This window comes from Diachasmimorpha longicaudata, chromosome 9 (assembly GCF_034640455.1).
Source record: "Diachasmimorpha longicaudata isolate KC_UGA_2023 chromosome 9, iyDiaLong2, whole genome shotgun sequence".
NCBI classification, from domain to species: Eukaryota; Metazoa; Arthropoda; class Insecta; order Hymenoptera; family Braconidae; genus Diachasmimorpha; species Diachasmimorpha longicaudata.
In genome coordinates, this window is record NC_087233.1 from 4,255,112 (window position 1) to 4,282,637 (window position 27,526).

General features: G+C 39.9%; 6 protein-coding genes and 1 long non-coding RNA gene across 9 annotated transcripts; 4 read left to right on the plus strand and 3 right to left on the minus strand.

Annotated features, from left to right (window-relative positions):
- Window positions 1-180: 180 nt before the first annotated feature.
- LOC135165707 (ras-related protein Rab-36) lies at window positions 181-3,086 on the minus strand. The gene is made up of 7 exons (XM_064127265.1): window positions 2,867-3,086; window positions 2,219-2,385; window positions 1,695-1,796; window positions 1,560-1,624; window positions 1,371-1,501; window positions 868-1,075; window positions 181-791 (listed from the first exon to the last, which is right to left on the minus strand). Exons 1-7 carry the CDS (start codon window positions 2,927-2,929, stop codon window positions 721-723), a joined length of 807 nt encoding a protein of 268 aa, XP_063983335.1. The 5' UTR covers window positions 2,930-3,086; the 3' UTR covers window positions 181-720.
- A 62-nt stretch (window positions 3,087-3,148) lies between these two features.
- Window positions 3,149-5,313, plus strand: LOC135165708 (large ribosomal subunit protein uL23). Its single transcript, XM_064127266.1, has 4 exons — window positions 3,149-3,309; window positions 4,126-4,439; window positions 4,703-4,830; window positions 4,970-5,313. The coding sequence occupies exons 1-4, from the start codon at window positions 3,276-3,278 to the stop codon at window positions 5,229-5,231; spliced, it is 738 nt and encodes a 245-aa protein (XP_063983336.1). The 5' UTR covers window positions 3,149-3,275; the 3' UTR covers window positions 5,232-5,313.
- Window positions 5,314-5,714: 401 nt separating this feature from the next.
- LOC135165691 (pre-mRNA-splicing factor ATP-dependent RNA helicase PRP16) lies at window positions 5,715-10,554 on the plus strand. 2 transcript variants are annotated; one of them, XR_010299556.1, is made up of 5 exons: window positions 5,715-7,754; window positions 8,064-9,469; window positions 9,564-9,641; window positions 9,816-10,096; window positions 10,281-10,554. XR_010299556.1 is itself a non-coding variant. In XM_064127222.1 (4 exons), the coding sequence occupies exons 1-4, from the start codon at window positions 5,862-5,864 to the stop codon at window positions 9,862-9,864; spliced, it is 3,426 nt and encodes a 1,141-aa protein (XP_063983292.1). In that variant the 5' UTR covers window positions 5,715-5,861; the 3' UTR covers window positions 9,865-10,261. The 2 variants fall into 2 exon arrangements, 1 of the variants encoding a protein (XP_063983292.1); XM_064127222.1 differs by lacking the exon at window positions 10,281-10,554 and having other exon boundaries at window positions 9,816-10,261.
- Window positions 10,555-10,607: 53 nt separating this feature from the next.
- On the plus strand, window positions 10,608-13,633 carry LOC135165700 (sedoheptulokinase-like). Its single transcript, XM_064127245.1, has 5 exons — window positions 10,608-11,340; window positions 11,960-12,204; window positions 12,296-12,837; window positions 13,030-13,225; window positions 13,314-13,633. The coding sequence occupies exons 1-5, from the start codon at window positions 11,116-11,118 to the stop codon at window positions 13,495-13,497; spliced, it is 1,392 nt and encodes a 463-aa protein (XP_063983315.1). The 5' UTR covers window positions 10,608-11,115; the 3' UTR covers window positions 13,498-13,633.
- LOC135165711 (uncharacterized) lies at window positions 12,870-13,899 on the minus strand. The gene is made up of 2 exons (XR_010299557.1): window positions 13,627-13,899; window positions 12,870-13,569 (listed from the first exon to the last, which is right to left on the minus strand). It is a non-coding gene; the product is annotated as an uncharacterized LOC135165711 (long non-coding RNA).
- A 184-nt stretch (window positions 13,900-14,083) lies between these two features.
- On the plus strand, window positions 14,084-17,618 carry LOC135165701 (ubiquitin carboxyl-terminal hydrolase 30 homolog). Its single transcript, XM_064127247.1, has 3 exons — window positions 14,084-14,425; window positions 14,537-14,859; window positions 15,757-17,618. Exons 1-3 carry the CDS (start codon window positions 14,326-14,328, stop codon window positions 16,714-16,716), a joined length of 1,383 nt encoding a protein of 460 aa, XP_063983317.1. The 5' UTR covers window positions 14,084-14,325; the 3' UTR covers window positions 16,717-17,618.
- Window positions 17,547-20,412, minus strand: LOC135165705 (uncharacterized). Of its 2 annotated transcripts, XM_064127263.1 has the most exons (7): window positions 20,330-20,412; window positions 20,204-20,248; window positions 19,430-19,622; window positions 18,888-19,122; window positions 18,561-18,703; window positions 18,373-18,502; window positions 17,547-18,283 (listed from the first exon to the last, which is right to left on the minus strand). In XM_064127263.1, the coding sequence occupies exons 3-7, from the start codon at window positions 19,619-19,621 to the stop codon at window positions 17,934-17,936; spliced, it is 1,050 nt and encodes a 349-aa protein (XP_063983333.1). In that variant the 5' UTR covers window position 19,622; window positions 20,204-20,248; window positions 20,330-20,412; the 3' UTR covers window positions 17,547-17,933. The 2 variants fall into 2 exon arrangements, with proteins under 2 accessions (XP_063983333.1, XP_063983332.1); XM_064127262.1 differs by having other exon boundaries at window positions 20,204-20,375.
- Between the last annotated feature and the right edge of the window lie 7,114 nt (window positions 20,413-27,526).

Below are 27,526 nucleotides of genomic sequence, written 5' to 3' on the forward strand. Positions count from 1 at the left end.
AGAACCGACTGGCGTCGCCCGGGGCCTCGACATTTTTTATCACCGACATTCAAGTGGGGAATCGTCACACGTACACACACTCAACACCATTTTGTTTTTTTCCTTTAAGGAGATTAACAAAATACCATTATTACTTCCAGTTTTTTGAGCTCTTTGGCGAACGGATGCGATCGCACTCCGCCATTTTGTGAGGGGGGGATGGTGGCGATAATCATTGGCGGGAATATTCACGATTTTTTGAAATATTTTATTCGACATTTTTTAGGGGGATGAAATGATGGAAAATGGGTGGGGGAATATTTAGAATTTTTTTTTTTCATTTTTTGTTTGGGTGGGATAATTTCTTTGGTGAATGGATGGGACAACTTGCACTCCGCCATTTTGTGGTGTGCTGAAAGGGGCTGGAGGGGGAGAAAAGAGGGTTCTATTGAGAAGATGGAGAAATTTTTTTAGGGAGAAAATTTTGGGTTTGGTCCTGTCGGTCTTTAGATATCCTACGATTTGAAATTTTGAAAATCAAAATTGCGAAGGGTTTTTTTTGATAGTGGGGTAAAACGATTTTTTTAATGAAATCAATTCTCAATTTGAGAAATAATAATTTATGATACGTTTTTTTATTGAAATTAAATCGTAAAAAATATTTTTGACTAGATTAAAATGGAAATTAAGTCACTAGGGTAAAATAGAAAATCGGGGAGTTAATAGTACATTCTCTGGTATTTAAGGGGCGCATCTTAACCATTTTGGCAGCCTCTTCTCCTTCTTCTCTATCTCCGGATGACGTTTAAGACCTAAAACAATGTTTGCGTCATTAGTTTCGCTTTTTACAATTATGGCTGGTCATTGGGAACCTCGAGCGTCACTCACTTATCAAGTCTGACCCAACAGTCACAGGTTCCCTCCTCGAGGATTTAATTTCTCTCAAAACAGTTGCTTCAAAAGATAGTCCAGCGATACGAGAGAATAGCTCAGGAATACCATCACCAGTCTTCGCCGACACCGCCCAGTACTCGGCCGCCATAGCCTCAGCAACTGCTTCCGCCCGTCTCTCGATTATCTCATAAACTTGATTCGACTTCAAACAAAAACCCAATTTTTACCCTATTGTATTTTCCCTGGGAGAAAAACAATGAATTCAAAAAAAAATTGCGCCGCGAATTTTCAGTCAAAAAAAAACGGAAAAATTTTGAAAAATTGTTTAAAAAATTGATTCATTCCATAGAAATGTGTCAAAGCAAGTTGAGAATAATCTGGAAGAGATGAATAATTTTAAAAAATATTTGAAACTACGAGGTGGAGCGTCGCCATGTTGGAAGTTCCTATTTTTTTAACCTCAAAAATATTAAATTGTTGAATGGCTGATTATTTACCAGCAAATCCCTCTTTGTTCCCACCAAGAAGATGTGACAAGGCCCCGTATTACTCTTCAACGCCTCCTCGAGCCATTGTTTAGCGTGGGACAGGGTGAACAAACTCCCCAGATCGAAGACTATCATTATCACTTAACAAAAAAAATTAATTTGTGTTGATTAGCCAATTTTAGTAATTTGACATCTTACCATTGGCACCTCTGTAATAAGACGCTGCAATGCATTTGAATCGTTCCTGACCCGCTGTGTCCCATCTAGACATAAATTAATCCAATTGATTCAATTGTTATTAATAACTTATAGAGAATTTGACTGTAGAATTACATTTGAAGGTTAAAGGGAACTCCAAGAATGTCAAAACGCTCGACTTCAAAGTCCACTCCGATCGTTGCCTTGTAGTTATTGTCAAATTTTTTATGACAGAATCTGAAAAATTAATGTCCAATAAACGTAAATAATTAATTAGAAGACCCGCACAGGGAACAATAGAACAAATGATCAAAAGTGATCTATAAAAAATGGTGGACTTTGGGAAAATCTTTGAGTCAAGAATTTCTAGCCAAAAGAGAATAAAAAAATTTGTCGGAAGGCTTAAAAAATTTGTTCACTCTAGATGAATGGAATAGAGCAAGTTCAAGGTCACCTGATGGGGATATGCAATTGTTAATAATGTTTGAAAATGCCAGGTGAGAATGACGCCATTTCCATCAAGATGGTGTCCGTTTCTAGGGTTTACTTCGCATCTTTGAACATTGATTAACATTTTTATTTGTTTGGGAACCGTTTCAAATTATTTCGGGATTTTTATAAGAAATGAATAATTGTTTACTATTTTTATTGTAAATTACCGATTCACGAGAGACGTTTTTCCAACCGCCACGTCACCCAGAACTATTACTTTGGCGATTCTTGGGGCTGTTGATGCCGATGAACACGCCTGAAGGACTAGATTATTAAATTCACGCTCCTTATAAGGCGTTATTGAGCCGGAAAATGGCGGAGGCCAATTTGAAATCTGAAAATAAAATTACAAAATCAATTACAAATTTACAATACCAAATTGCGACAAATTGCCTTATTTTTTTGTACAGCTCCCAAAACAGAGCGATATTTTTAATCGTGAATATCTCGAAATCGGCAGAGTTAAATTATCCGACTTTTTTTTCATTTTGAAGGAAAATTTCTGGTCTTTGAAATGAGATGTGACTCATCTGAATCGCATCATGCGATCAAGAGTTATTGACAGAAATCGGAAGCTTCGTTTCATCTCTTTTCCTTGACCAGCTTTACTCTTTTCTTAATTTCCTATTATTCATTCAATTAAATTAACGTAATAATTTATTTAAAAATACGAATAAAATTATTCGCAGCTGATGCAATTTTCCAACAACAATATCCCTGGAGGTAATTAAAAATTACGTTGATAATTATAGGAAACTTAAGATAAAAATTTTGGAACATTTTTCGTCAATTACAATTTTGACGTAATTACTCACTCGTCTTTCTTCATTAGCTACGGGCTTCAGCATTTTATAAACAGCCGATCGCGTCTCCATCATTATTTTCCCCAGAATGATTGAGTTGTCCCAAAATTCCTGACCCTCAATTTTGAAAATACTATCTAATGACTCGGTAAAACCAAAAAATTTCCAATTTTATTTCCACACTTTTGATGATTTCCCCGGGATTCAACAATCGGATCACCGTCAACTCGAGTTTCTGTTGTCAATTCACCACAAAAACAACATTGGTTGCTGTGGCAGGTGCACATTCAAGTTTTTCCCGGTGTGGGGGATGAAATAGTGACCGTCTATAGGTAAAAAAGAACCCGAAAAGTTGATTTGAGTCGAGCAGTCGTGACTTGTCAGTCCACTTCCGGCGGTGCATTCAGTCCTTTTCAGCAAAATGGCTCCCAAACCGAAGCCCACGGATAAAGCAGGTAATTGTTTTTATTGTTTATCAATAATTATGATCAAAATCATCAACAAAAAATTATAATTCTCGAGTAATAATCGATCTTCGGTATTTTATTCACATTTTTTTCAGAATTAATTGCATTTTTTTTTGTGTTTGAAGTGAAGTTTTTGGGACGAGACCATGTGCTTCGTGTCAGTCACATGGAGACTATTATTTACATAAAAAATACTTTTTAATAAACAAAAGAGGAGTGGGGCTAGTTGCCAATACTTTTTAAATATTTTTTCCTTAATTTTTAGGGATAAAATTAGCCGAAAATGTTGTGAAGTATTTGTTGAATTTTGAGGTTATGTTTCTTGTTCGGAGATCGATTTTTACTTTTTTAAACAATTCAACACTTCTGTAGTCGTTTTTTCATAAAGTTATGTGTTTATGCAACAGGTTTGTGATGATTAAGTGACATAATGACTTGCCTGATGATATTCTTCGTGCTTTAGAATTTGTTTGTCATAGAAAAACTTAGTTTCATGATTTTTAACGTCATTCAGACCCATCATCAATTTTTCGAACAGTTATTTATGATTATAAAGTGAGATGACGGTTCTACAATCATTTAGAGATCATTTAGTCACTTGACCAAACTGCTAATGAATTTTAATGAAAGAAAAAAAATTTGGTACTGCCTAACTAATTTAGAAGCACTTGAGAACTACTTTACATTTTTCTTAGTGATTTTTGTCACCAAGATATTAAGTGATTGTTTAATTTCAATCAATTGAGGGCTTTTATTTATTTATTGAGAACATACGGATGATTTTATTGACTGGTATGAATTTAGCTGGCAAGCCAGCAGAGAAAAAAACCGAGAAGAAAGCAGAGAAGAAGCCAGCGACAGCTGCTTCCACTTCGAAGGTGACCAAGCCAGCAGCCAAACAGCCATCCAAGGATGGAGCCAAGGCTGCCAAGCCCGCTGCCAAAGCAGCAGCCAAGACCCAGAAGGGAGCAGCCAAGGCTGCACCCAAACCAGCAGCCAAACCAGCACCCAAGCCAGTGACTGCTAAGCCCAAGGTCAAGAATGTTGCTCCTGGCAAGAAGACCCCCAAGGGAGGAAAGGCTGCACCTCTTCAGAAGGCTCTGAAAGTCCAGAAGAAGGTACTTGACTTTATTTTTCAATTTGAACGCCACATGGAGGAGAAAATGATGAAAAATAAATTTATGTGAGGTTATGTTCGATTTTGAAATCTTCCTCACATAATCTAAAAAATGCAACAAATAATTGGAATACAAATCTCTTCAATTAAATTGATTTCCTGGTGGGGAATGGAATTTTTCCTTTAGTTTTTATTTCTCGTGTCGTCTGCAGGTAAATATTCTAAACGAGGGATTATTAACCTTTAAAAATTCATCTTTCACAGATCTTGAAGGGCGTCCATGGCTCCCGTGTGAGGAAAATCAGGACCTCGGTTCACTTTCACCGTCCGAAGACCTTCAGACCCCCCAGGAACCCAAAATACCAGCGGAAGTCTGTCCCCAACAGGAACAGGTAACAAAATCCCGAATTTCTTATAAGCAAAATGTCTGAACTTATGTCTGTCCTGATGACATCTTTGCAAATTAGTTATCATCTTCGAAGTAAAATCATTATTTTCACTCCAAAAATTAATATCCATCATTATCATCAGAATGGACGCCTACAACATCATCAAGTTCCCTCTGACAACTGAAGCAGCCATGAAGAAGATTGAGGATAACAATACCCTCGTATTTATTGTGCACACACGTGCCAACAAATACCACATCAAGGCATCAGTGAAAAAACTTTACGACATCGATGTTGCTAAAGTGAATACCCTGATCAGGCCTGATGGCAAGAAAAAGGCATATGTGCGTTTGACTCGTGACTACGATGCACTCGATGTCGCCAACAAGATTGGTATAATATAAGTATTTTTATTATTCCATTCTACTTGTATAAAAATATAAAATATCTGTACTGAATAAATGGAAACATCTGTGCAGCATACAATTGCTCCTTATTTACCCTAAATCCATATCTAATCGACACGAAAAAAATATGTGTCAATCGGGTAAAATCTAAACCTCATAAGAGGATTTTGATTGATTTGTGAAGATTTTGTGGAGAGCAACGGGACAGAGTGGACTGTATTCAATGAGAAATAACTCAACAACCACCGAATGAAAACGGATGATTTTTTTTTCATTTCAAAGCTTTACAATAAAGCTTCATAACGAAAAAAAAATCGTGGAAATTCACTCTGCCGATCTCCAGTAATTGACGATTGAAGACATTCCGTCATTACTAAAAATCTGCTGTAGGATTCAAAATCAGATTATTTCGCGCTGTGTTCCCCTCCCCAGCGTCTTCTCACCCCACCCAACCTCCCCTAACCTGACCCCCCAACTCAGTGACCCTTGAATATAACCTAAAAATCAGTGACAAAGTCTAAACAAAACGTTTGTCTCTTCCTAACCTGTCCACCTCTTCCAAACATAAACAAACCATAAAGAAACTTGTGAAAGTGCTTTATCTTCTCTGAACACATCAAAATAAAAATGTCGGACCCCCCAGACCTGTACCGTCTTGCCGGAAGTGACGGATCTCAACCTGGGGGTCTGATTCTAGTGAAAAAGCCCTCGGATCACACATTCAAGAAGCCCCTGCCCTCAGTCTTCGGTCTGGACAAATTAGCCGAGAAGAAACGGCGGGAGAGCTCTCAGGATCCCTCCAGCTCCTCCAGCAGCTCCAAGTCTTCCCGTCAGGATCACAAAGACCGTCGTTACCGCAACCCCACAGAGGAAACACCGACGTACACAGGTGGTGTAAACAGACAAGCGCAGCGTCGCCTGGAGGATCGACTTCGCCACCAGCGTCTTGACGTCCAAGATCGTCGTGATCGTCGTCGAGACGATCGGGAGAGAAGCCGCAGTCGTGACAGAAGATCCGAACGATCAGACAGCTCTCGATCGACCCCCAGATTCAAGGACGAGCCCAGAACACCTCAGTTCCGTACACGCGACCCCACGTCCAAGAGCAACTGGGACGATGACGACGACGAGGAGCCGAGAAAATCGAGCTGGGACCACCCGACGCCGAAGATCTATCATCGCGATCACCGGGACTCCATCAGGAGCGAATTCACTCCGTCGTACAAGTACAACTCCTGGAACAAGGACAGAAAACCATCTGGGGGAACCCCAATGGTCAGCGAGGACAGGGACCAGTGGGAGGAGGAGCAGCAGAGGCTCGATCGCGAGTGGTACGGGCTCGACGATGGTGAGGCGCATCACTTCGACGTCTCCGAGGAGTACACCCAGAAGAAGGAGCAGGAACTGGAGGCGAAACGCCAGAAACGTGTGTCCGCCCAGCAGAGGCAGATCAACAAGGACAACGAGCTCTGGGAGAGGAACAGAATGTTGACGTCAGGAGTGGTCAGTTCCCTCGACCACGACAACGATCCCGATGACGAGGGCGAAGCGAGGGTACATTTACTGGTCCACAACGTGGTGCCCCCCTTCCTCGACGGCAGAATTGTCTTCACCAAGCAACCGGAGCCAGTGGTGCCTGTTCGTGATCCAACGTCTGATATGGCATTGGTCGCGAGAAAGGGATCGGCTCTTGTCCGGGCGTACAGAGAGCAAAAGGAGCGGAAACGAGCGCAGAAAAAACACTGGGATCTGTCTGGAACGCACCTGGGGAACATCATGGGGGTGAAGGACAAGAGGAAGGAGGAGAGGGAAGCTGCCCCAGAGGAGACGGACTTCAAGGCCGGACAGAAGTACGCGAGGCACATGGGCTCGTCCGACAACACCGACAGTCGTCATCGACAGATTCTCGCCCAACGACGGAGTCTTCCGGTCTTTGCTGTTCGCCAGGAGCTCATGACCATCATCAGGGAGAATTCGGTGGTGGTGATTGTCGGGGAGACGGGAAGTGGAAAGACTACACAGCTGACCCAGTATCTTCATGAGGATGGGTACAGCAAAAATGGAATGATAGGGTGCACTCAGCCGAGGAGGGTCGCAGCAATGTCAGTGGCGAAGAGAGTCTCCGACGAGATGGCTTCTGCCCTCGGGGAAAAGGTCGGATACGCCATTCGGTTCGAGGACTGCACGTCCAAGGAGACCGTCATCAAGTACATGACGGATGGTATACTCCTGAGGGAGAGCCTGAGGGAGGGTGATCTGGACAGATACAGCGTCATTATCATGGACGAGGCGCACGAGAGATCACTGTCGACGGATGTTCTGTTTGGATTGCTGAGGGAGGTCGTTGCTCGTCGCCACGATCTCAAGCTCATCGTCACATCCGCGACGATGGACTCCAGCAAGTTCAGCGCTTTCTTCGGGAATGCTGCGACCTTCCAGATACCTGGGAGGACGTTCCCCGTGGAGAGGATACACGCGAAGAATCCGGTGGAGGATTATGTTGACGCTGCGGTGAAACAGGTGGGTACGGAGTTGAGGAGATTTTTTTAATGGCCTCAGGTTATTTAATAGATTAAATTAACAATTATAATGAATTTTAGTGAATTAATTAACAAAATAAGGCCTAAAATCACATTTTATTTGGGTGAATTAATAAATTGCATAATCAATTCGAATGGATAAGGAACATTCTAATAATTCGTAATTATAAATTGAGGCCCAAATCAATATTATTCGAAGTCCATTTCCAACTAAATAAATAATCAAACACTAACAAGTGATAACAAAAAACTCAAGGCACTAATAATCAAGTCGTTTCCACCCAAAAAGGTGCTCCAAATTCACCTTCAACCCAAGTCCGGTGACATCCTGGTGTTCATGCCGGGTCAGGAGGACATCGAGGTGACCTGCGAGGCCCTGAACGAGAGACTCAGTGAGATCGACTCCGCCCCAGACCTCCTCATCCTCCCAATTTACTCACAACTCCCCTCAGACCTACAAGCGAAGATCTTCCAAAAGTCAGAGGGAGGTCTGAGGAAGTGCGTCGTTGCTACCAACATCGCCGAGACATCTCTCACCGTCGATGGAATAGTCTTTGTCGTGGACTCCGGTTACTGCAAGCTCAAGGTCTACAATCCCAGGATCGGTATGGACGCCCTGCAGGTGTATCCCGTGTCAAGGGCCAACGCTGACCAGAGGAGTGGAAGAGCTGGAAGAACAGGGCCTGGTGTTTGCTTCAGACTATACACCAGGAGGCAGTACCTCGACGAATTGCTGTTGACTGGTGTCCCTGAGATTCAGAGGACCAACCTGGCGAATACTGTTCTACTGCTGAAGTCCCTGGGGGTGCAGGACCTTCTGGCCTTTCATTTTATGGACCCGCCACCCCAGGACAACATCCTGAACTCTCTGTATCAACTCTGGATCCTGGGGGCTCTGGACAACACTGGTAGGCTGACTCCCTTGGGGAGACAAATGGCGGAGTTTCCACTGGATCCACCCCAGTGTCAGATGCTGATCGTCGCGTCTCAGCTCGGCTGCACAGCTGAAATCCTCATCATCGTCTCCATGTTATCAGTGCCCTCCATATTCTACAGGCCCAAAGGACGCGAGGAGGATTCTGATTCCGCGAGGGAGAAGTTCCAGGTGCCAGAGTCTGATCATCTGACGTTCCTTCACGTCTACCAGCAGTGGAAGATCAATGGATACTCCAGCACCTGGTGCAACGATCACTTCATTCATGCCAAAGCCATGAGAAAGGTCAGGGAGGTGAGGCAGCAGCTGGAGGAGATTCTCAAGCAGCAGAAGCTCGAGTTGACGAGCTGTGGGAATGACTGGGACAATGTCAGGAAGTGCATATGCTCAGCTTATTTTCATCAAGCTGCTAGACTCAAGGGAATTGGTGAATATGTCAACTGCAGAACCGGAATGCCATGTTATCTTCATCCAACGTCTGCACTTTTTGGAATGGGCTTCACACCGGATTATGTCGTTTATCATGAACTCGTGATGACGGCGAAGGAGTACATGCAGTGTGTCACTGCTGTTGATGGACAGTGGCTAGCAGAACTGGGGCCCATGTTCTTCAGTGTCAAGGAGACTGGCAGTGGACAGGCTAAGAGGAGACAGGCGGTTCAACATCTCCAGGAGATGGAGGGACAGATGAAGGCGGCTGAGGAGGAGATGAAGGCCAGGGCGAAGGAACAACTGGAGAAGGAACAAGCTTCTGTCAGGAAGTATGGCTTTTCAGTTACTTTTCATTTGCGCAGATTTTTATTTCATTTGATCGATTCGGGGGTTGAGGTAATGACATTTGCTTTTTGTTTGTAGGAAAGAAATATTGACTCCGGGAATCAGAGAACCAGGTACACCAGCACCTTATAGGAAGACGCCAGCTCGACTGGGATTGTAAATAATTATTAATTCATAATGTTGTACATATTTTTTATGAGGGGAGAACTTTGTGTTAATGAACAGCGTTTGTTCAGGATAAATTGGAATGAATTATGAATTTCTAAGTTTAATTCAAGAATTTGGAGGTAAACAATGATAAATAATTTTTAAGACAACAACGATTTTTAGTAGGACAAGTCTTGGAGAGTTTTGGAATGACATTTCTACGGTTTCCTGAGCTTCCGAGACTCCTACAGCAAAAAGGACCCGGATTTGGGATCAACCCTTTTTTCGTCCATATCTTTGGAAATATCATAGCTAGGGCAATTTGGCTGGCGCCATTGGATTCGTGAGACGATTTCCGTTTTTTCTAGGGCTCCGGGAATTTTCTAAAATCGTTTTTCTCGGCTCCTGGGCCTCCTGCAGGAAAAGCCTCCAGCCCAGTTTGCTACGTTCTCCGTGACTTACAGGCACGTTCACCATCGTATTCGCATTCGCGTATTCGTTGTAGCCGCTCCATGAGCGTTAGCAATCTCCCCTTAATCTTTTCATTTGTACTGAGATTAAAATATTTCCTTACTTTCTCATTTATTTTTAAATAAATAAAGTAAGTGGTTCCCTCCATGTGCTACAAGCAGAACTTTTATTTCGCAGCTTTGTGGCAGCTCGATCGTCGGTAACTCCAACGATCTGTTAATAGTTTTCTCCCTCCTTTTGTTACGCTCCAATGGATTGTTTTTTTAAACCAATTTCAACATCCCACTACGTGTTCCCGGGACATGCAGGTCAACTTGAAATTCTTTAATTGTAAATGACAAAGGAAAATGGATTTCCGATGAGAGACGAGTGCTGGTGGTTACGTAATTGGACAGTGGGAGATGTTATTTTAATTGTTCCTGTCATTGATCTATTGATGATCCCGGAATGAGTGAGGCTGAGGCAGACGTTGAGGTACACTAGTGCTTGTTGCTACTGCAGTTGCTTCGGTGACTTTATCAACTGATAACGGGGGAAAACAATAGATTCGACTGTTGGTGGGGAACAGCTGAAGGCGGAGTTTTTTGAGTGGTTTCTAATAATAGGGGTTTAGTTGTTGGGGAGAAGGACCCGCATGTCTGACACTTTGACATCACCAAAGAGTTCAAATCACTGAAATTTTTATCAGCCCACAATTTCAATATTTTACCAGCAATTCGTCGAAATTAATCCACCAAAATAATTCATTTAACTCTCAGAATCACTGAATTAACTGACTAAATTGTTGACGTTTTGCTGATTGTAAAATAAATAGCAATTAATTATTCATTGAACAGATACTTAATTGTCTTTCTGATCATATCCGATAGTTCACTTGATTATCACAGATTGAGGGTAACAGCTAGAATTGATAGACTAATAGGAGCATTACGCAGTAGCTTATCAAGATCAGAGTTGCTGACTAACTGCATTGTCCTCGTGCACTGTCTGAATCTCCGTGAAAAAATTAAAAATGTCGCAGGGAAAATTGTCTCTGGGAATCGATCTGGGGACGACGTCAGTCAAGGTGGTTGTGTACTCCAGGAACAAGGGAGAAATCATCGCAAAACAGTCCAAAGATACTCAGGCAAATGTACCCAGTGATTTGGGAATTGATGGGAATAAACAGGATGTACCGAAAATTCTCTCGGCTGTTCACAGCTGTGTCTCCAGGTTGCCGAAGGATTTATTACGACAGGTGAGGTATTCAAACATTCAATTATTTAATTAATTAATTCTTCATTTATTAAGATTACGATTTTTTCATTTGTTTATCGTAATTTGTGATTTCTACGTATTTTAACAAGAAGAAAACACTTATTTTTAGTAAAAAAATGATGGAGAATTTGTTCATCAAGTGTTATAAACAAATAAATCATGAAATTTCATTTTAAAAAGCCCAAAAAACGAACAAGTTCTTGTTTTATTACAATTTGAGTCGATATTAAGATACAGATAATAATAATCATAAGTAATAATAAATAATAATCATGATTTATATTGAAAAAACAGGTATATAAACAAATGTAATTTATTAAATGATTTTGATGAACGTTAGTCGTCCTGTGACACTCCTATTCAATTTATTAATCGGGTTTTTCTATAAATTCATTATTAAACATTTGGATTGAGGTTTTAAACATTTGTATTTGTTTTTTTGCTCTTAAAAAACAAGTAAAAAATAAAAGGTAAGAACTAATAATCGTCATGAATTGAAATCATAAAATTAATTTTAAACAGGAAAAACAGGAGAAAATTATGCAAAAAATTTCAATCAAAATTATATTTAGATTGTTTTCCATTTCTTATTCTCCCAGGTGACGACAATTGGGGTTTGCGGTCAAATGCATGGAGTGACCCTCTGGAAATGTCAGCCACCACCGCATGGTAATGAGAAGACTTTCAAACTGGAGATAGATAAGGGCCAGGTATCGCACCTCTACACCTGGCAGGATAGCCGATGTGATAATGATTTTCTGGAGGGTCTGCCTCCATCTGCCAGCCATCTGCCCGTTCATCCGGGGTACGGTTGTGCGACCCTCTTCTGGTTTGCCCGTAACAAGTAAAATCAATCGTATCGTTGGAATAAATAATCGATCACTGAAATAAATGTCTAATTTCCACGTTTCGTGGGGTTTTTATTCACTCGCTAGACCTGAAAAATTGACAAAATACGACAGATGTGGAACAGTTCAAGATCTGATGGTGAATTTGCTGAGTGGTGCTGAGGAAGTGGTGATGAGCCATCAGAATGCAGCGAGTTTTGGGTATTTTCTGACGGAGGAGGGGAAATTCGAGGTGGAGGTAATGGAGAAGGGAAATTTCCCAGTGAATCTTCTGCCGAGGAAAATATTGAAAGCTGGGGAGACAGCTGGACACCTGGTGCAGACCTGGTTTGGCATACCCGCGGGAGTGCCCATTGGAGTCGCCCTGGGGGATCTCCAGTGTTCGGTGCTGGCTCTTCTCAAGGGACAGGACGAGGCTGTCATGAATATCTCCACTTCTGCACAGCTGACCTATGTTCATCCGGACTTCAAGGGAGAGGTTGGGGACTTGGGGAGCATCGAGTACTTTCCGTACTTCGGTGGAGAGTACTTGGCTGTTGCTGCGTCACTCAATGGGGGAAATACCCTGGCTAGCTTTGTTAAGATGGTCCAGCAGTGGACTATGGACCTGGGGTTCTCCGTTCCTCAATGTGAGGAGAAATAATTTTTTTACCGCAGTAAATTGTTGGCTAGAAATTTATTTATAACATTTTCAATAGACTAATTTTCCATAGAAATTCCTCATCACTATTTTTAAATGTTTCTCTCTCTACTTTTATAATTTTCTAACAACAAAATAATTGAAGGAACAAAAATAGAAATAATTATTTCATTTTAAACAGCAAAAGTCTGGGAGAAGTTGATATCTCTCGGCCAGGAGGACTCGGCAGTGAGTTCTATGAGAATCGAGCCTCTTCTCCTGGGTGAACGTCACGATCCTCACAAGACAGCTAGTGTCTCAGGGATCAGCCTTGACACCCTCCAACTGGGGACGGTCTTCAGGTCTCTGTGCTCCGGAGTCATTCAGAATCTCCATGGGTGGGTTGTGAAAATCATGAGGAACCTAAAAATTGATCAATACCATCAGCTGATGGATTCACCATCTTTTAATTCGATTTTTCCCTAGGATGATGTCCCAGGAGGTCCTCAAGAAAAAAGGGATAAAGAAGATTGTGGGGAATGGATCGGGTTTGGTACGTAATCCAGTTCTCCAGAAGGAGGTTCAACACTGGTATAAACTCCCCCTTGAGCTTGGACACTCTGGTGATGCTGCACTGGGGGCAGCCATCGCTGGAGTTGCCTCTGAATAATGATCTTCCAATTAATTGAATCTTGATAGCCTTTCAAACGACCAATTTACGATGACAAACCCTTCCATTTGCCTAGTACAATAATTGTTAATGTTAAATGAAGTTACATGAGAAACAATAAATTATTACCTTGGAATTTTCGATTTTTAGGGGCTAGTTGGACGAGTCAGTAAGTGAACTTCAATGATTATTTTACAATTTTCAAACCATTTTCCAATTTTGTCTCTCCTAACCTCACTTTTCTGGCTGATTTTTCATTATTCTTTTTATTTCTCCTCATTTAATATCTAATTTTATTCTTAAATATCAATTAGTTCTCCAAGTGCCATTATTAATCATTTATTTCAAGCTTTTTAAAGCATTCAATATGACACCAGTTGGGGGTCAATCAGGTGATCAAACTGAAGCATAGACTATAGTAAATATGGAGGGGTTGAAACTACCCCACCCCAACGTCGAGGAGCCACTGTCGATTTCTGTGGCCAAAGTTATGTTCTTGTTGGGGGCTACACTAGTGCTGTGCTGGGGTTGTCTGAACCCCTGAAATTTGAGTTTCTACTCTAGTCTTTCACTAGTCCCAGCCACAAAAACAAAGAGATCAAAAGAACATCTAGTCCTGAGAAAAATCATAAATAAACAGTTTCGAGTTCCCTGACACCAATTACCGCAGTCCCGATGTGACACTGGGTTCTCATAATCATTCAGATCATTCCAAATGTGATCTGGGGCAGCAAAAAACTCCAGGATTCCTCGAAACAGAAGAACGATTTCTCGAAAATTTCTGGAAACAAACAATAGTTTGGCATAAATTGGTGCAAAACGTGAGAAATGGACGTGGAGAGGCTGGCGGTCTTTGCTGGCATTGGTTTTGCCATAGGTGTTGGTGCCTTCGTCCTCTGGGGACCCACCCCCAGGCCCAGGAGAAGAGGTAGATCCCCACAATCCATTGACCCCATTTTTTTGCCCCCAAAATATAATTTTTTAATTCAAACTTTGGGAGAAATTTTGAGAGAAAATAACGATAAATTGTTTTGATAAGGTCAAGTGGCTGGAATAACGAATCTGGGCTACACCTGCTTCCTGAATTCACTTCTGCAGGCCCTAGGGGCATGTCCAACCTTCCTCAAGTGGCTGAATGAGAGGGCAGCCAAAAGCAAGGAGACCAGCTTCACGAGTAATTTAATTCTCGTGCTGGACAGGATCAATGGATTCTCGGAGGATCTTTATGGAGATGTAGCTCCCATCGAGGTCATCACCTCTCTGGGGGCACTGTGGAGCTTTGATCCTGGGTATCAGGATGCTCATGACTTGTTTCATGTCATGTTAATGGCACTCCAGAATGAAGCACAGACACCAACCCGGGTGAGTCGAGTTTTCATTTGTTATTCCGAGGTTAAATTGTTCTATGCATCTGGGGATCTGCTGACACTTTAATGACACTCTTGACGGACATCTCCAGGAGCTGGACCTGATCCTGATTTTTTTAATCATCTTTTTTCTTGAATTTCATTTCATTTCTCCATTATTTTGTGGTTTTTGTCGGGCTCAGGAGGTTATATTTTTTTTGTGGATCTGAGGATCTGCTTGACAGATTGATAACGCTATTGATGGACATCTCTAGGGGTTGGACAGGACCCTGGGTTTTTTTCGGCTGCTTATTTCTTGTTTTTAGTCGTGAATAGAGTATTATTTCCATTGTGTCATAATTTACAAGTTATTGTTTCGTTTAAAAAATGATTCTCTCGCGAATTCTTAAGTTATTCTCTCATCTAGGAAAGCTTCTTGATACCTCCTGCACACTTATGATAACCGTCTCCAAAGCCTGACCTTTACCCAACCTTTTTTCACTCCAAACATCTATTAAAAGACAAACTCGAAGAAGAATGAACAGATGCGATGCCATGAACCATCTAAAACTGTCCATATCTCTCGAACGAACGATGCGATTCGACTGAATTAAAATTTATTTTAAAGCTCCCAAAAAATCCTTCAAAAGGCAAAAAAAATCATTTGGTTTCACTCAGCCAATCCCAGGTTATCCCCAGGACCCCCCCCCCCCCGACAGGACCGAAACTTTCATCAACTGAATTTTCCCTTCATTTCCTCATTTCACTTCAGTTCGTCCCCACACGAAGTTTTCTACACCAAAGAATTACCCTCTCACCCCTCACAACGACCCCCCGAACTTCACCCCCTCAAACAGAACCCCAAACACCCAAAAATTCGGCGAATAAACGAAAACTCTTCATTTAATTACAGAGCGGCTGTCTCTCGGACGCCCTTCCCTCCTCCCCTCCCTCCTTCGACCCATTAACCCTGCGAAGTGTCTCCTGCAATGACATCCCCCGTGAGGACCCCTCAAAGCCCCTGAATCCCTCCACAACCCCCCACAACCCCCTGATCTCTTCCACAATATCCATTCCCCACATGTCCACGAAGAAGCCAGGAGTGATTCTCGCCAGGTCTTCAGAGATTCTGACGAAGTACCTAAATGACGAGTCACCTGAGAGTCCTCAGCGAGGCCTCTGGACATCTCTTATTGCCATTCCCCAGGTGAATCCACCCCTGGCAAATGACAATCACCCATTCTCTGGCTTTTTGACCAGTCAGTTGAAGTGCACAAGGTGCCAGTGGCGATCGCCAGTGAGATACGATAAATTGGAAACAGTCTCTCTGCCACTGCCACCAGCCGGTGAAAGCATCTCCTGGCGTCGTCACACCCTGGGGGAGTTGTTCTCGAGGCTGGTGACCAGTGAGATCATCAATAATGTCGAGTGCGACGGCTGTGGAACTAGATCGCCAGCGATGAAGACCTTGACGATGGGAAAATTACCAAGATGTCTGTGCATTCACGTACTCAGGACGACTTGGGGCTCCTCTGGGGCGCCTGTCAAGAGGGACGACGTCGTGATATTCCCGGAGGTCTTTGTCCTCGATCCGTTTACGTTCAGTGAGGCCAAGAAGAGGAATGGACAGGCCAGTCTTCCTGTTCTGATGATAAATCAGACGAGTGGACAGGGCAAGCACAAATATCGACTTACGGCTGTTATTGAACATCGGGGAAGGGTTGATACTGGACATTTCGTGTGCTATCGCAGGGGTAATCGACCTCAGCAGTGGCTTTACACCTCGGATAACGTCGTGGAGAAGAGCACCCTTACTGATGTACTCTGTGCTAATCCTTATTTAATGTTTTATGAGAGGATTGAGGGGATGTAGCTGCGAACGAGGGACAGGACTTTCGATGCAGTTTACAGGGATGATATCTCTGGAGGTAGTGACTCGATTTCAATGAGTCACCGCTCATTTGAAAGGTATTTTATTTCTCTTTGAAATCAGAGCGAAATCACCCAATTTCGCTCTGCCGGTTCGGAGATATTCGCGAAAAACGGTGGGCGGAATTCCTCCCCGAAAAACAGTCTTGCTTTCAGACTCCAGCGGTTTTTTCGCATTATCTGGAAATTTATGGGAGATAGGAAAAATTTGTTGTAATCTTTTTCGTAGAGCGAGAAAAGATCTCAAAGATTGGTATCACGGTTTTTTTAATGGCTTCAATAGATTTCGAGATATTTCCAAAAAACTGGGGCGTGAGTCTAAGCTGAAGCACTATGTGCTTAATTTATTACTAGAATATTCAACAAATGGCAATTGAAATCCTTCAGAGACTGAAAAATAATCACTAGAGCTTAATTAATCCACCGATGTTGTGTCTAGATGATTGACATCATGAGATTTCATCTCCAAGTTTTAGGTGGCATGAACTGTCGATTGTTACTTCGATTGATTTGACAAGTGCCAATTTTTTTTTCTGAGTTCTAAGACTGTTGGAGGTTTCTTCATTTTTCACGTGCCATGTACAGGGCTTTAGGGGTAATTCGCAGTGCCTAAATATTTTTTATATTCATCCAGAGATGTTTTCAGAGGTTTATAATTTTGTTTTTAGAAATTCCATTTGTATAAATTCGTTTAGTTACTCAAAGAGTTTTTTTTTCTACGTTGAGTTTTTTCGGATATTTGTGAGGATAGGATTATCGTAAGAATTATGATAATTGTAAGTAGATTAGAGTCTTTATTAGAGGACAAAGTTATTACGAAAATAAAAGTGTGAAGTACTCAAATAATCTCGCAGTCTTTGAATTTAATCTGTAACTTTTGGATTAAGTTGGTTTCACTTTCATGGGATATTTTATTTTGGATTTAGCTTAATCATAAAAGGGTTTATGAAAAAATGTCGTAGGACATTTTTTATGCAGAATTTTATGGCCTACAAAAAATGTATTTTCATATTTTCGTCTAAATCCAGTAGTTTTGGTCGTACTCCCGAAAAACTCGACCAACTTCTTCGATTATCTGCTAATTTACTGGAAGAATCATTTCCGTTTGCTTTTAATCTAAAAATTCAACTGTTGTCTTAGTTTTTTTTTTTTTCGAAAAGTTTAGTAATAGGCGACTCTTGTGACAGCTGTTTTTATCTCCTCAACATCGTAATTGTCTTGTGAGTACTCGGCAAATCCCCTGGCCCCGAAGGATTTTAGACGATCCAGCCACTGGGGATTCGACTTAACATTCAGAAATCCTCGCTTTATTTGATCTGACGTCTTCTGAGAGACTCGCGGGTTCAGCAGGATTTTGTAGGGAGGCAGGGGCCCCAGACTCTCCAGGATCAGGAGATTATTGACTCCTGGAAGACTGTACCTCTGACAATTTATCACTGGGGCTTCTATCACCCCCACCTCCGTCTGCTTGCCGGCGACCATCTGCAGGGCTGCCACTTGGGTCTCAGAGTCTGCAAAAACATTCATTAAAAGTAATTGCAAAAGAATTTTTTCCTTCTCCGTTAATCGTAAGCAGAAGTAATTTCCTTTTTTTTATTACCTAAAGTGTTCCCAAAAAATGATGGATTCTCTCCTTTCGACTTCAGGTAATTCATGAGCAATCCCACCCCTCCAATTTTCATGTACCTCCCTGGGAGGGCCACCTTATACCCCCGAAGGTCAATAATATCCTAAAGACAAGAAAATTTAATCATTACAAAATTATGGACCTTTAGACAAATTAATTACTTCAATTTTCTCTGCGATGTCTTGTGCTACTACGATATCAGCATAAACTCCAGGGTCATTTTTAGTATTAAGACGGTGATCGAAGACGAGTCCAATTGGCAGGAGTTTTCCATCCTTCCATTCCTGACCAGCAGGCAAGAAAGCTGAAACACATTTTCCCAATAATTTATTGAATAGGGAATTATGAGGAGGTTTCCTCAACTTTTTTATTTATTTGAGTAATCATTTCTTTATTAACAAATTTGGAAATTAATCCATGGATTACTCGAGCCGCAATGAACTAGTCAATTAATTAAAATGAAATTGAAACCAAATTTATTTTTATACCTATATCCACGACATCACTGGCGACAGGACGATTGACCCTGGATTCGTGGATAAGGACGACAGGAGTCTGAGTGGAATGTTCAATAATTTCGGCGACTAGTTCGAATAGTTCAATTGGGAGGGAGGGGACCAGATGGGTGGACAAAACCAGGGGTTTCAGGTTGTACGAATTTTCTGGAAGAACGTTGGAGCGAATTTTATGGGGCACTGGAACCTTCACAGGTGGCTGGGTCTTCTGAAAAAATTAGTGAAAAGGGACAAATTAATGGGACCATTTGATCTTCTGTTCAAACGGAAAAAAAATTCTCGAAATTTTTTTATTCGCAGCGAGGGTCCAAAGGTATTGAAATCAGATGACCCTCAAGACCATTTCCCCCACAACTGTAGGACTAAAAAATCCTGAAATTTCTAGAATAATTCTAATCAAACTAATTAATAATCAGAAACTCCAATTTATTATTCTGAAAATTAACTGACTCCGTCAAGAATTTGGTCAATGGGATTTTTCCCGGAAAATTAATTAACTCCTTCCCAGGACTCACATCGACAGGATCGACAATAGGAATTTTCTTGGCACGTGTGGGGACAGGTGGTACTGGTTCCCCAGGTATCCCCTTCACCGCGTCCTTGGTGGATTTTTCAGGACTCCTCGTGTCTGCAACCACCAAGGTCACACTCTCCTTCACCTTGACCTCCTTCTCGACCGGTTCAACACTCCCAGCGACCGACGTCATTCTGCATAAATGGTAAAAAAAAATCCGAGAAAACACGAAATAATCATCACTTTAAAAAATGTAACACTCGTTATTTGGAATTTTTCTCGTCAACTATCATTCATGAATACTTGATGACCGTTATGTTTCACGAGGGAATGACTACCAGGAATTTATACCGGTTTTTGTTTATGTTAATTTGGGGAAATTCACAGAAATTATTTTTAATCATCGCATTCAGATAACCAAAAATTATTTATTATTATAATTTATTTATTATTATCAATCCTGAATTGAGTTAATAAATAACTAGGAAAATGTTAAAAAATCCATTCAATCAACAATTTTGAATTTCCCGAGTAAAAAATAATTTTAAATTATTTGTTTTCAATTATTTAGCGAGAAAATATCTATTCATTATCGAAAATTCAAGAAATTAATTGGAATAATCGTAATAATAAATAATTTTAATAATAATAAAAATCTTCGAACGTTTTATTGAATCATAATTTTCATTTTATGAATTTAATTTGATATTTTTTAGTGAAGAGGCGCTCGCAGTGGAATATTTTTATTAATACGGAGAGTATTAATTCTATTTACCTCTTGAATCGATGAATATTGACGACAAACTGAACTCCGTCGTCTCTGGGATCAACAAAAATTCTTTTATTTGTATTTATCTTTCACTCAGCGTCCGCGTGACGACTGCGTGATGGCGTCACTCACCGATTTTTGTTTAAAAATGTCCAAATGTCCAGGGATTTTGTTTAAACACTTGTTATCGGCTTCTGATAGGACAGGTGCCAGCCTGATCTCCTCGGGAGCTCGTGAGGTACGACCTTTGCAAACGGACGAAAGTCCCACCGACCTGGGAACAGGACGGCCGGTGAAGACATCGTCCGGGTGCATTGATCTTTTTTTTAAGCTTCTTTTTTTTCAAAGAATTGTTATTTATACTGAGAGATTAGTTCGTCCGCTAGACGTCTGGAGATAATTCTGCATTGATTGGTTGTTGAAAATAATTTGTGCTGAATAATTGGGAGATATTTAGGGGAGAAAAGAAATTATTCTCTATTTTTTATGAAAAATGGAAATCTTTTGCTGAGTTTTATGGTAATTTTGGGTTTTTTAAACGATAAACTCATTATTTGAGTCAGTTTTTTTTAATAAAATCCTAATAATTAGCTCACATCAAAATTTATTCATTAGCTTTTGTTTATAATTAAATATGAATTTCTCTCGTTTACAATATTTATCCAAAAAATCATCACGAATAATTTTCTGTCTAATAACATTCTTTCTCTCTGTAGTGTTTCCTATACATTTTTCCTAAAAAATTTGTCTCCGACGAAATTAATTTTTCTTCTACAAAAAAATTGAAAATAATTTTTTTCCCAATTCTTATTTTTAACTTCTTTAATCCCCAGGTCAATTCGAGATGAAGACACTTACGTAACGCAAAGGTGTTTCTGAGAACATAAGGAAATACCCTGAGATAATTCCATGGAAATTCAATACCATTCTGTCTGAATGCAGATTGATCTCCCCCTTGAGCCGACAAAAAATCCATTGTTTAGTCTAGAAAAAGCCTTCAATCTCTTCTCGATAATTTCCATATCACTGGGTCCCGGGGTAAATTCCTCGATTTCCGGGTTTGAGGCCCTGGAGCGCCTGGGGAATCCCCGTGAACCTGTTCTACACGCAGTGGTGTATCACAAATCGAAACTCAAATTTTTTTTTTATTATTTTGCGGTTTGAAATTTATGGCACTGGTTCCAATGAATTTTTTTTTATTCACTGATGCACGTCACGTATTCCTGGAGAGGATGATTTATTTCTGTCGATGAATAATTTCCGTGAAATCATCTTTCAAACACTTCATCACACATTGTCACTTCACAGATAATGAGAGCTGAAGAAAGAAACTGGGGAAGGTTTTTTAATGGGAATTTTTTTCAATTTTTTGTGGTGGAAAGAAGTTTGAAAATCGTCAAATAGACATTTTTCTAAATTACATTATGATTCTTATAATATAATCATTATTATAATTATTATAATTATATTATTCTAGCTTTACAGTTTTTGAAATAATTTTTTTTAGTTTTCATTTGTTAGTTTTCTCCATGAATCGTTAATATTCTAAGGTAATATTCAAATCAATTTGTTAAAAATGTTTTCGAATACTTTTTTCATCGCAGAAACACAATAAAACGTGTTTTAAACTAAAAAAAAATTAAATGACAAAATTCTATTCGATAAAAAAATTGTGTACCCGAAAATTCCAACTTTGTCAACCAAAGAATCGCTCACTATTCCCCAAAAACCGGCAAATTCAAGCGAGATATCAAAATCATCATCAGAACCTTTTCTGTTCCTCTCGAAATTCTCAAAAAAAAACATTCTAACAATAATTTAGTTATTTCCATTACATTCCGAGATATTCATAAAAGAAATAAAACAACCTCCTCTCGATCAGTTTAACAAACAATTGTTGACAAACGATTTTTTAAACCATTACACTCACAGCCGGAAGCCGCCAAATCTCGGACAGCGTCGAAGCCCGAGAAAAGCCGGGAAATAAATAAATTTTTGAAAGGAAAAATCCGGAAAAATTGGGAAAACCCATGAGTCAGATGAAATTCCCAACCGATTTTTAAGGTATGCAACCGCGACAAGAGACCCGTAGGAACTGATGGGCCACTTGCCGGGGGCCCGTTGAGAAATTCCACCAGGCTCTTTCCTCCTACTCGGTATCTCCTCGCGCCTCGCCCCAGCACCCGTCACCGACGCCTCCTCATCATCGTCATCATCATCCGAACGATGACGTCATGCATAATAAAACAAGTATTGCTGAATAAGAGAATTAAAAATACCGAGCAATGGGGTTTTGTCATTGAATCATTCAATACACTGACTCATCGGAATTATTTGTTTATAATTAACTACCATTTACTGTTTAATTGATAAAGGGAAAAAGGTGGGAGTGGGGACTGGCTCGAAAAAAAGAAATTTTAATCATTCAAAATTATTTGTTTAATTTACCTGAACGATAATTCGGTTGAAAATTCATGAATGAAGATTGAATTGATTAATTAGTCGGTTAATTAGAAGTAATATTTAATTGTAAAGCGATAAGCAGATAAATTCATTTATGTAATTTAATAAAACAACTCTCATTGAATGAAAAAGTTGAAAGAGAAATATTACAAAATTGTTTGAATTAAAAACTAAAAAACAATTTTGTTTATTTGATTTTTTTTATCGAAGCGACGCTTTTGTCATTGCAATAAATCTTTACAAACAAATAAAAATGTCTTTGAATAAATTGACAAGAGACGTCAGTGAGATATTGCGGAAAAAATATGAGAACCTGACGTAGTAATCGTAATTATCCGATGCAGAGTGTCATAAAAACCCCCCGGGGGACAGTACAGTGAGATAATTAAGCCTATCGAGTTGATAATGCAGTGATAATGATCAATTGTTCGGGAAGAAGGAAATTAAAAAGTCCAAAGAACAAAAAATCATTTTCGTTCAAATTTATTGATTTTTATTGAATCTCATTGATCTTCATTCATGTGATCAATTACATTTAAATTGTGGCTTAATTACTCGTTAATTATACCACATTAACGCGTTAATTAGTTTGATAACTCATGAGTAATAAACATTTCTGAAAATTCATTGGTTAATTAAAGCAAAAGGACTTTTTTCAGAAGTTGTTTTCATTAAAAAAAAATTAATTCCGATTATTCATGAAAATTACACTTTTAATACATAACAATAAATACCACATCTTCTAAAAACTTAAACAATTCTCATTCTGTATTCCTTACGTTGTCATCAACTAATTTTTTAATAATTATTTTCCCGAATCTTTTTAAACAAATAAACCAAATTTGATTAAATGAACCACTAAATGAATTATTTCAAGTCTATAAAATTTTGAAAATCGAAATGAATAATTCTTCATAAAAAACATTCCAAGTCCCTTCGTACTCTTCAAAAATTTAATCCATGACTAATTAATCATCAGCTAATTATCCCCAATTTTTGCAATAAATTCCGAGGATTGACCGGGAATTCGAACAGCCCGAGGAATTCACAGTAAATCGACATGAATAAAAAAAAATGATGAGAGGTTTGAGTGGAACGTGTGTTCACCGAGTAGCGGTTGGTATCCACTCGTGCCAAGGTCATTGATTCCTCCAACAGTTCCGGCTCAGTTTCTGGGCCAGGTTAACCGTCAGTCGACTCACTACGTCGGTTACAACACTGGAATTCCGAAGCTTCCTTGCATCTTATTTATTAGTTTTGCAGCTCCTCTCGGTTGTCCTGGAGCCCTTGGAGTCCAGGAGGAGTCCAGGCTTCCGCATTGGGCCCCCAAATGCTCCTGGTGGTGGGCCAGGGCCTGGCAGGAAATTATTTGATTTTCTAACAGACGTGAAACTTTAAATTAATCGTATTATTTAGTTTTGCAGGGCTTCCTGGTTGTCCTGAAGCCGTTGGAGTCCAGGGGGTCTCTGGGCCCCTAAATTGGTGCTCCAGATGGGCCGGAGGTGGGGACAAGGGCCTGGGAGGCGATTCTTAGATTTTAGAATGAATGAGGTATTTTAAATTCATATTATTTATTAATTTTGAAGGGTCCCTCGGTTGTTCTGAGGCCCTGGAAATCCCGAGGAACTCCGGGCCTCCAAATTGGGCCCCTGGATGGTCTGAGAGTCCAATTATTTGATTGTAGACGAGTGCAAAATTTTAAATCCATCTTATTTATTACTTTTGCAGGGATTCCTGGTTGTCCTGAAGGCCTTGAAGACCAGCGAGACTCCAGGCCCTCGAATTGGGACTAAGATGGGCCGGAGGCAGGGGCTAGAGCCTGGGAGGCGATTATTAGATTTTAGAATGAATGAGGTATTTTAAATTCATATTATTTATTAATTTTGAAGGGTCCCTCGGTTGTTCTGAGGCCCTGGGAGTCCAGAAGAACCCTGGGCCTCCGAATTGGGCCCCTGCATGGTCCGGGGGTCCAATTATTCAATTTTAGAGCGGATGTGGAATTTTAAATCCATGTTTCCTCGTTAATTTAAAGTTCCGCTAGCTCGGAAATTATCACGCCTCGGGAAACACCAACCGCGCATTGCTGCGGAATTGCTGGATGAGGATTAACGAGTCGTGGGAGATGTTTTTTTCGCTGAGGAATGTATTGCCGCTCGTGGAAATGTTTTTTAGCATTTAATTTTCTGATAATTTGTTATACTTTTACAGGTAGTGAGGAAAAATAGGGCTCACTCGCAGGAAAAGGGTCTCATAACTTGGAGGGACTCGTCTGCAGGGAACGCAACTTATCGGTCACAGAAAAACAACTTTACGCACTAGGATTACAATGAGGTAATATTTATGGGTTTTATAAAAGGGTTCAAAGGAATATTTATTGCCTGTGCGTAAAATTATATTTCTGTGGAGACTCAGAACACACGAAACCTTCATTTCGGCTGATAGTTATCACAAATAGGCTTCCAGACTCGTCAGAAAAGTAGTTTTTTATCCCTAGGAGGACAAAACAATTTTATGTACTCGTATGTCAGTGGATAATTTTTATTCGTGGGAAAAACACACTTTTGGGAGTAAAAACAGTCGTTAAGATAGTTTAATTAAAGGTGTTTAGATGTGCTATTATAATACGAAACGAAAACCCATTTTTTTAGTTTAAAAAAGTTGGAACGTTGGATCTGTCCAATCGGGATGGTTCTCTGGAGCTTGGGTATTGCAATCGGGTGACGAGAATGCAGTGGCATCCGGGGCACGCGGATTGGAATGCCCGGTTACGAGTTTCCCCGGCATGATGCGACGTGTGTCCAATTCCAATTTCGAACCGGTGATTTCACATTTTTTTGGGATTTTTTTTCCGTGAATTATTTTTTTAGATTAATAATAACTCATTTCGCGCTATTATTCATCCCCAAGAAATTACAATTTTTCCTCTTAATTAATTAATGGAAGAAATGAAAAAACGTTTCCAAAAAGTTATTTTTCATTTTCTTCCAATTTATTTTTAACAGGCAATAATTTTGCTGTATAAAAGTATTCATCATTACCGATAGATCATATTAATGATTTAATTTAAGAAGGTAATTAGGGGGAAATGGAAAAATAAATGTTTGAACAATTTTTCATTCCAAAATCGACAAAAAAACATTTAAAATACTGAAAAAAGAAAAAAAAATCTCAAAAACTTTCAATTTCGCGTGCCCCTAATAATCAGATAATTAAATAACCGTCACCCCTCCCCCTCCATTAGTAAACATATTTTTACCCCTCAATTGCCATAAAAAAATCGAACATTAATGATAATTTGAATTATAACTTGAATTTCCCGCGAAATTCTCTTATAATTAACAAATAGTTTCATTCACTCGTTAATTAATTGCGTTACTTCACGTCAAAGACCCGGAATAACGGTGCAATAATCGATTATGTCATTGATATCGTGATACCGAGCGTTTGAATTCGAGCAGTCTTGGCGCTCGCCGCGAGCGGCGCCCGCCATGATACCCCTTCCCAATGCGCCGGCGCAGGGACTGGTTGTGACGCGTTAGGGACGCGAACTCGTCAGAGAACAAAGGAAGAGGCAGAATCGTGTGTTTTAACCGGTTTTGTTGCGACGAATCATCATTAATAATCATTGAAAAGTCAATTAAACCGTCAAAGTCAATACTCAGTCCATCGAACTACATAAATATCGATCAATTATCCATTAATTGTCTCGCAAGATGAAGAATTGCTGCGTTTGCAACGCCGAGGCTTCGCGGTACAAATGTCCGGCGTGCACACAACCCTAGTACGTAAACAACTCTTGATTTTTGTTGTTAATAACCATTGGCGAATATTAATTAACATCGACTTAATGTTTTAATTTAATTTTAAACGATTTTTCGCCATTAAATACTCAGTAGTTGTTCAGAAGAACATTTTTACCTCGAAAAGTGGTGAAATGGAGACTATATTCGTGGGATAAATCCATGAAAAATCATTAAAAATTCGGGGAAAATATTGTTGCTGATTAAAACATGTTCATAACCTTAAAAGACTTGAGGAAGATATGAAAAAAAAATAATAAAAATCACAATACTTCAATTTTAATACTCAGACCATTGTTTTTAATTTGAGGAAAAAGAGCTGCGAATAGTTTTATTGAACTATTTACGTTTATAAAAAAATCCCTCTCAAACAAATAAATAAATAAATATTTCTTGAATGGTTGCGCATTTATTTTCAAAAAATATAATTAGATTATTCATGAAAATTTTAATTAGTGGTGTCCTCTTCTTGCAGTTGTTCGGCTTCCTGCTGCACGTCTCACAAGTCCACCTCCTGTTCCCCCTCTGAGTCAGCAAATAAATCTTCAGATGAGGGGAAGAAGCCCCGAACGTACGAATTTCCAACAGAAGACACTGTCCCCCTCGAAAAACTTGAATTATTACGTGAGAGTGAGGAAGTGAGGGAGTGCCTGAAGAATCCCCACGTAAGGGACATTGCTAGGGCGATCCTCAATGACCCTGATCCCACAAAAACCATAGCCCTGGCAATGACTGAGCCCATCTTTGTTGAACTCGCTGATGCTTGTCTGAAAGTTGTTGAGCCTAAGGAAACTCCCATGACGAACATTACATAAAAAGTACATTTAAAAGATTTTATTATTTATCAGATGTCATTAAATATTTTTTCATGAAAAAGAAAATAATGAGCTGGATTTGAAAAATGGTCAAAACTAGTGATAGATAGAATAGATAAGATAATTTATTTTTTGATGTATGGAAATAATGGTTTTCTTGATTTTGGTTTTTCTTTTTTATGAAAATAAGGGAAAGATTGGTTTTTGCGGTTTTATTTATCCATTTTGTTTTGGTGTTTTTAGAGTGTTGG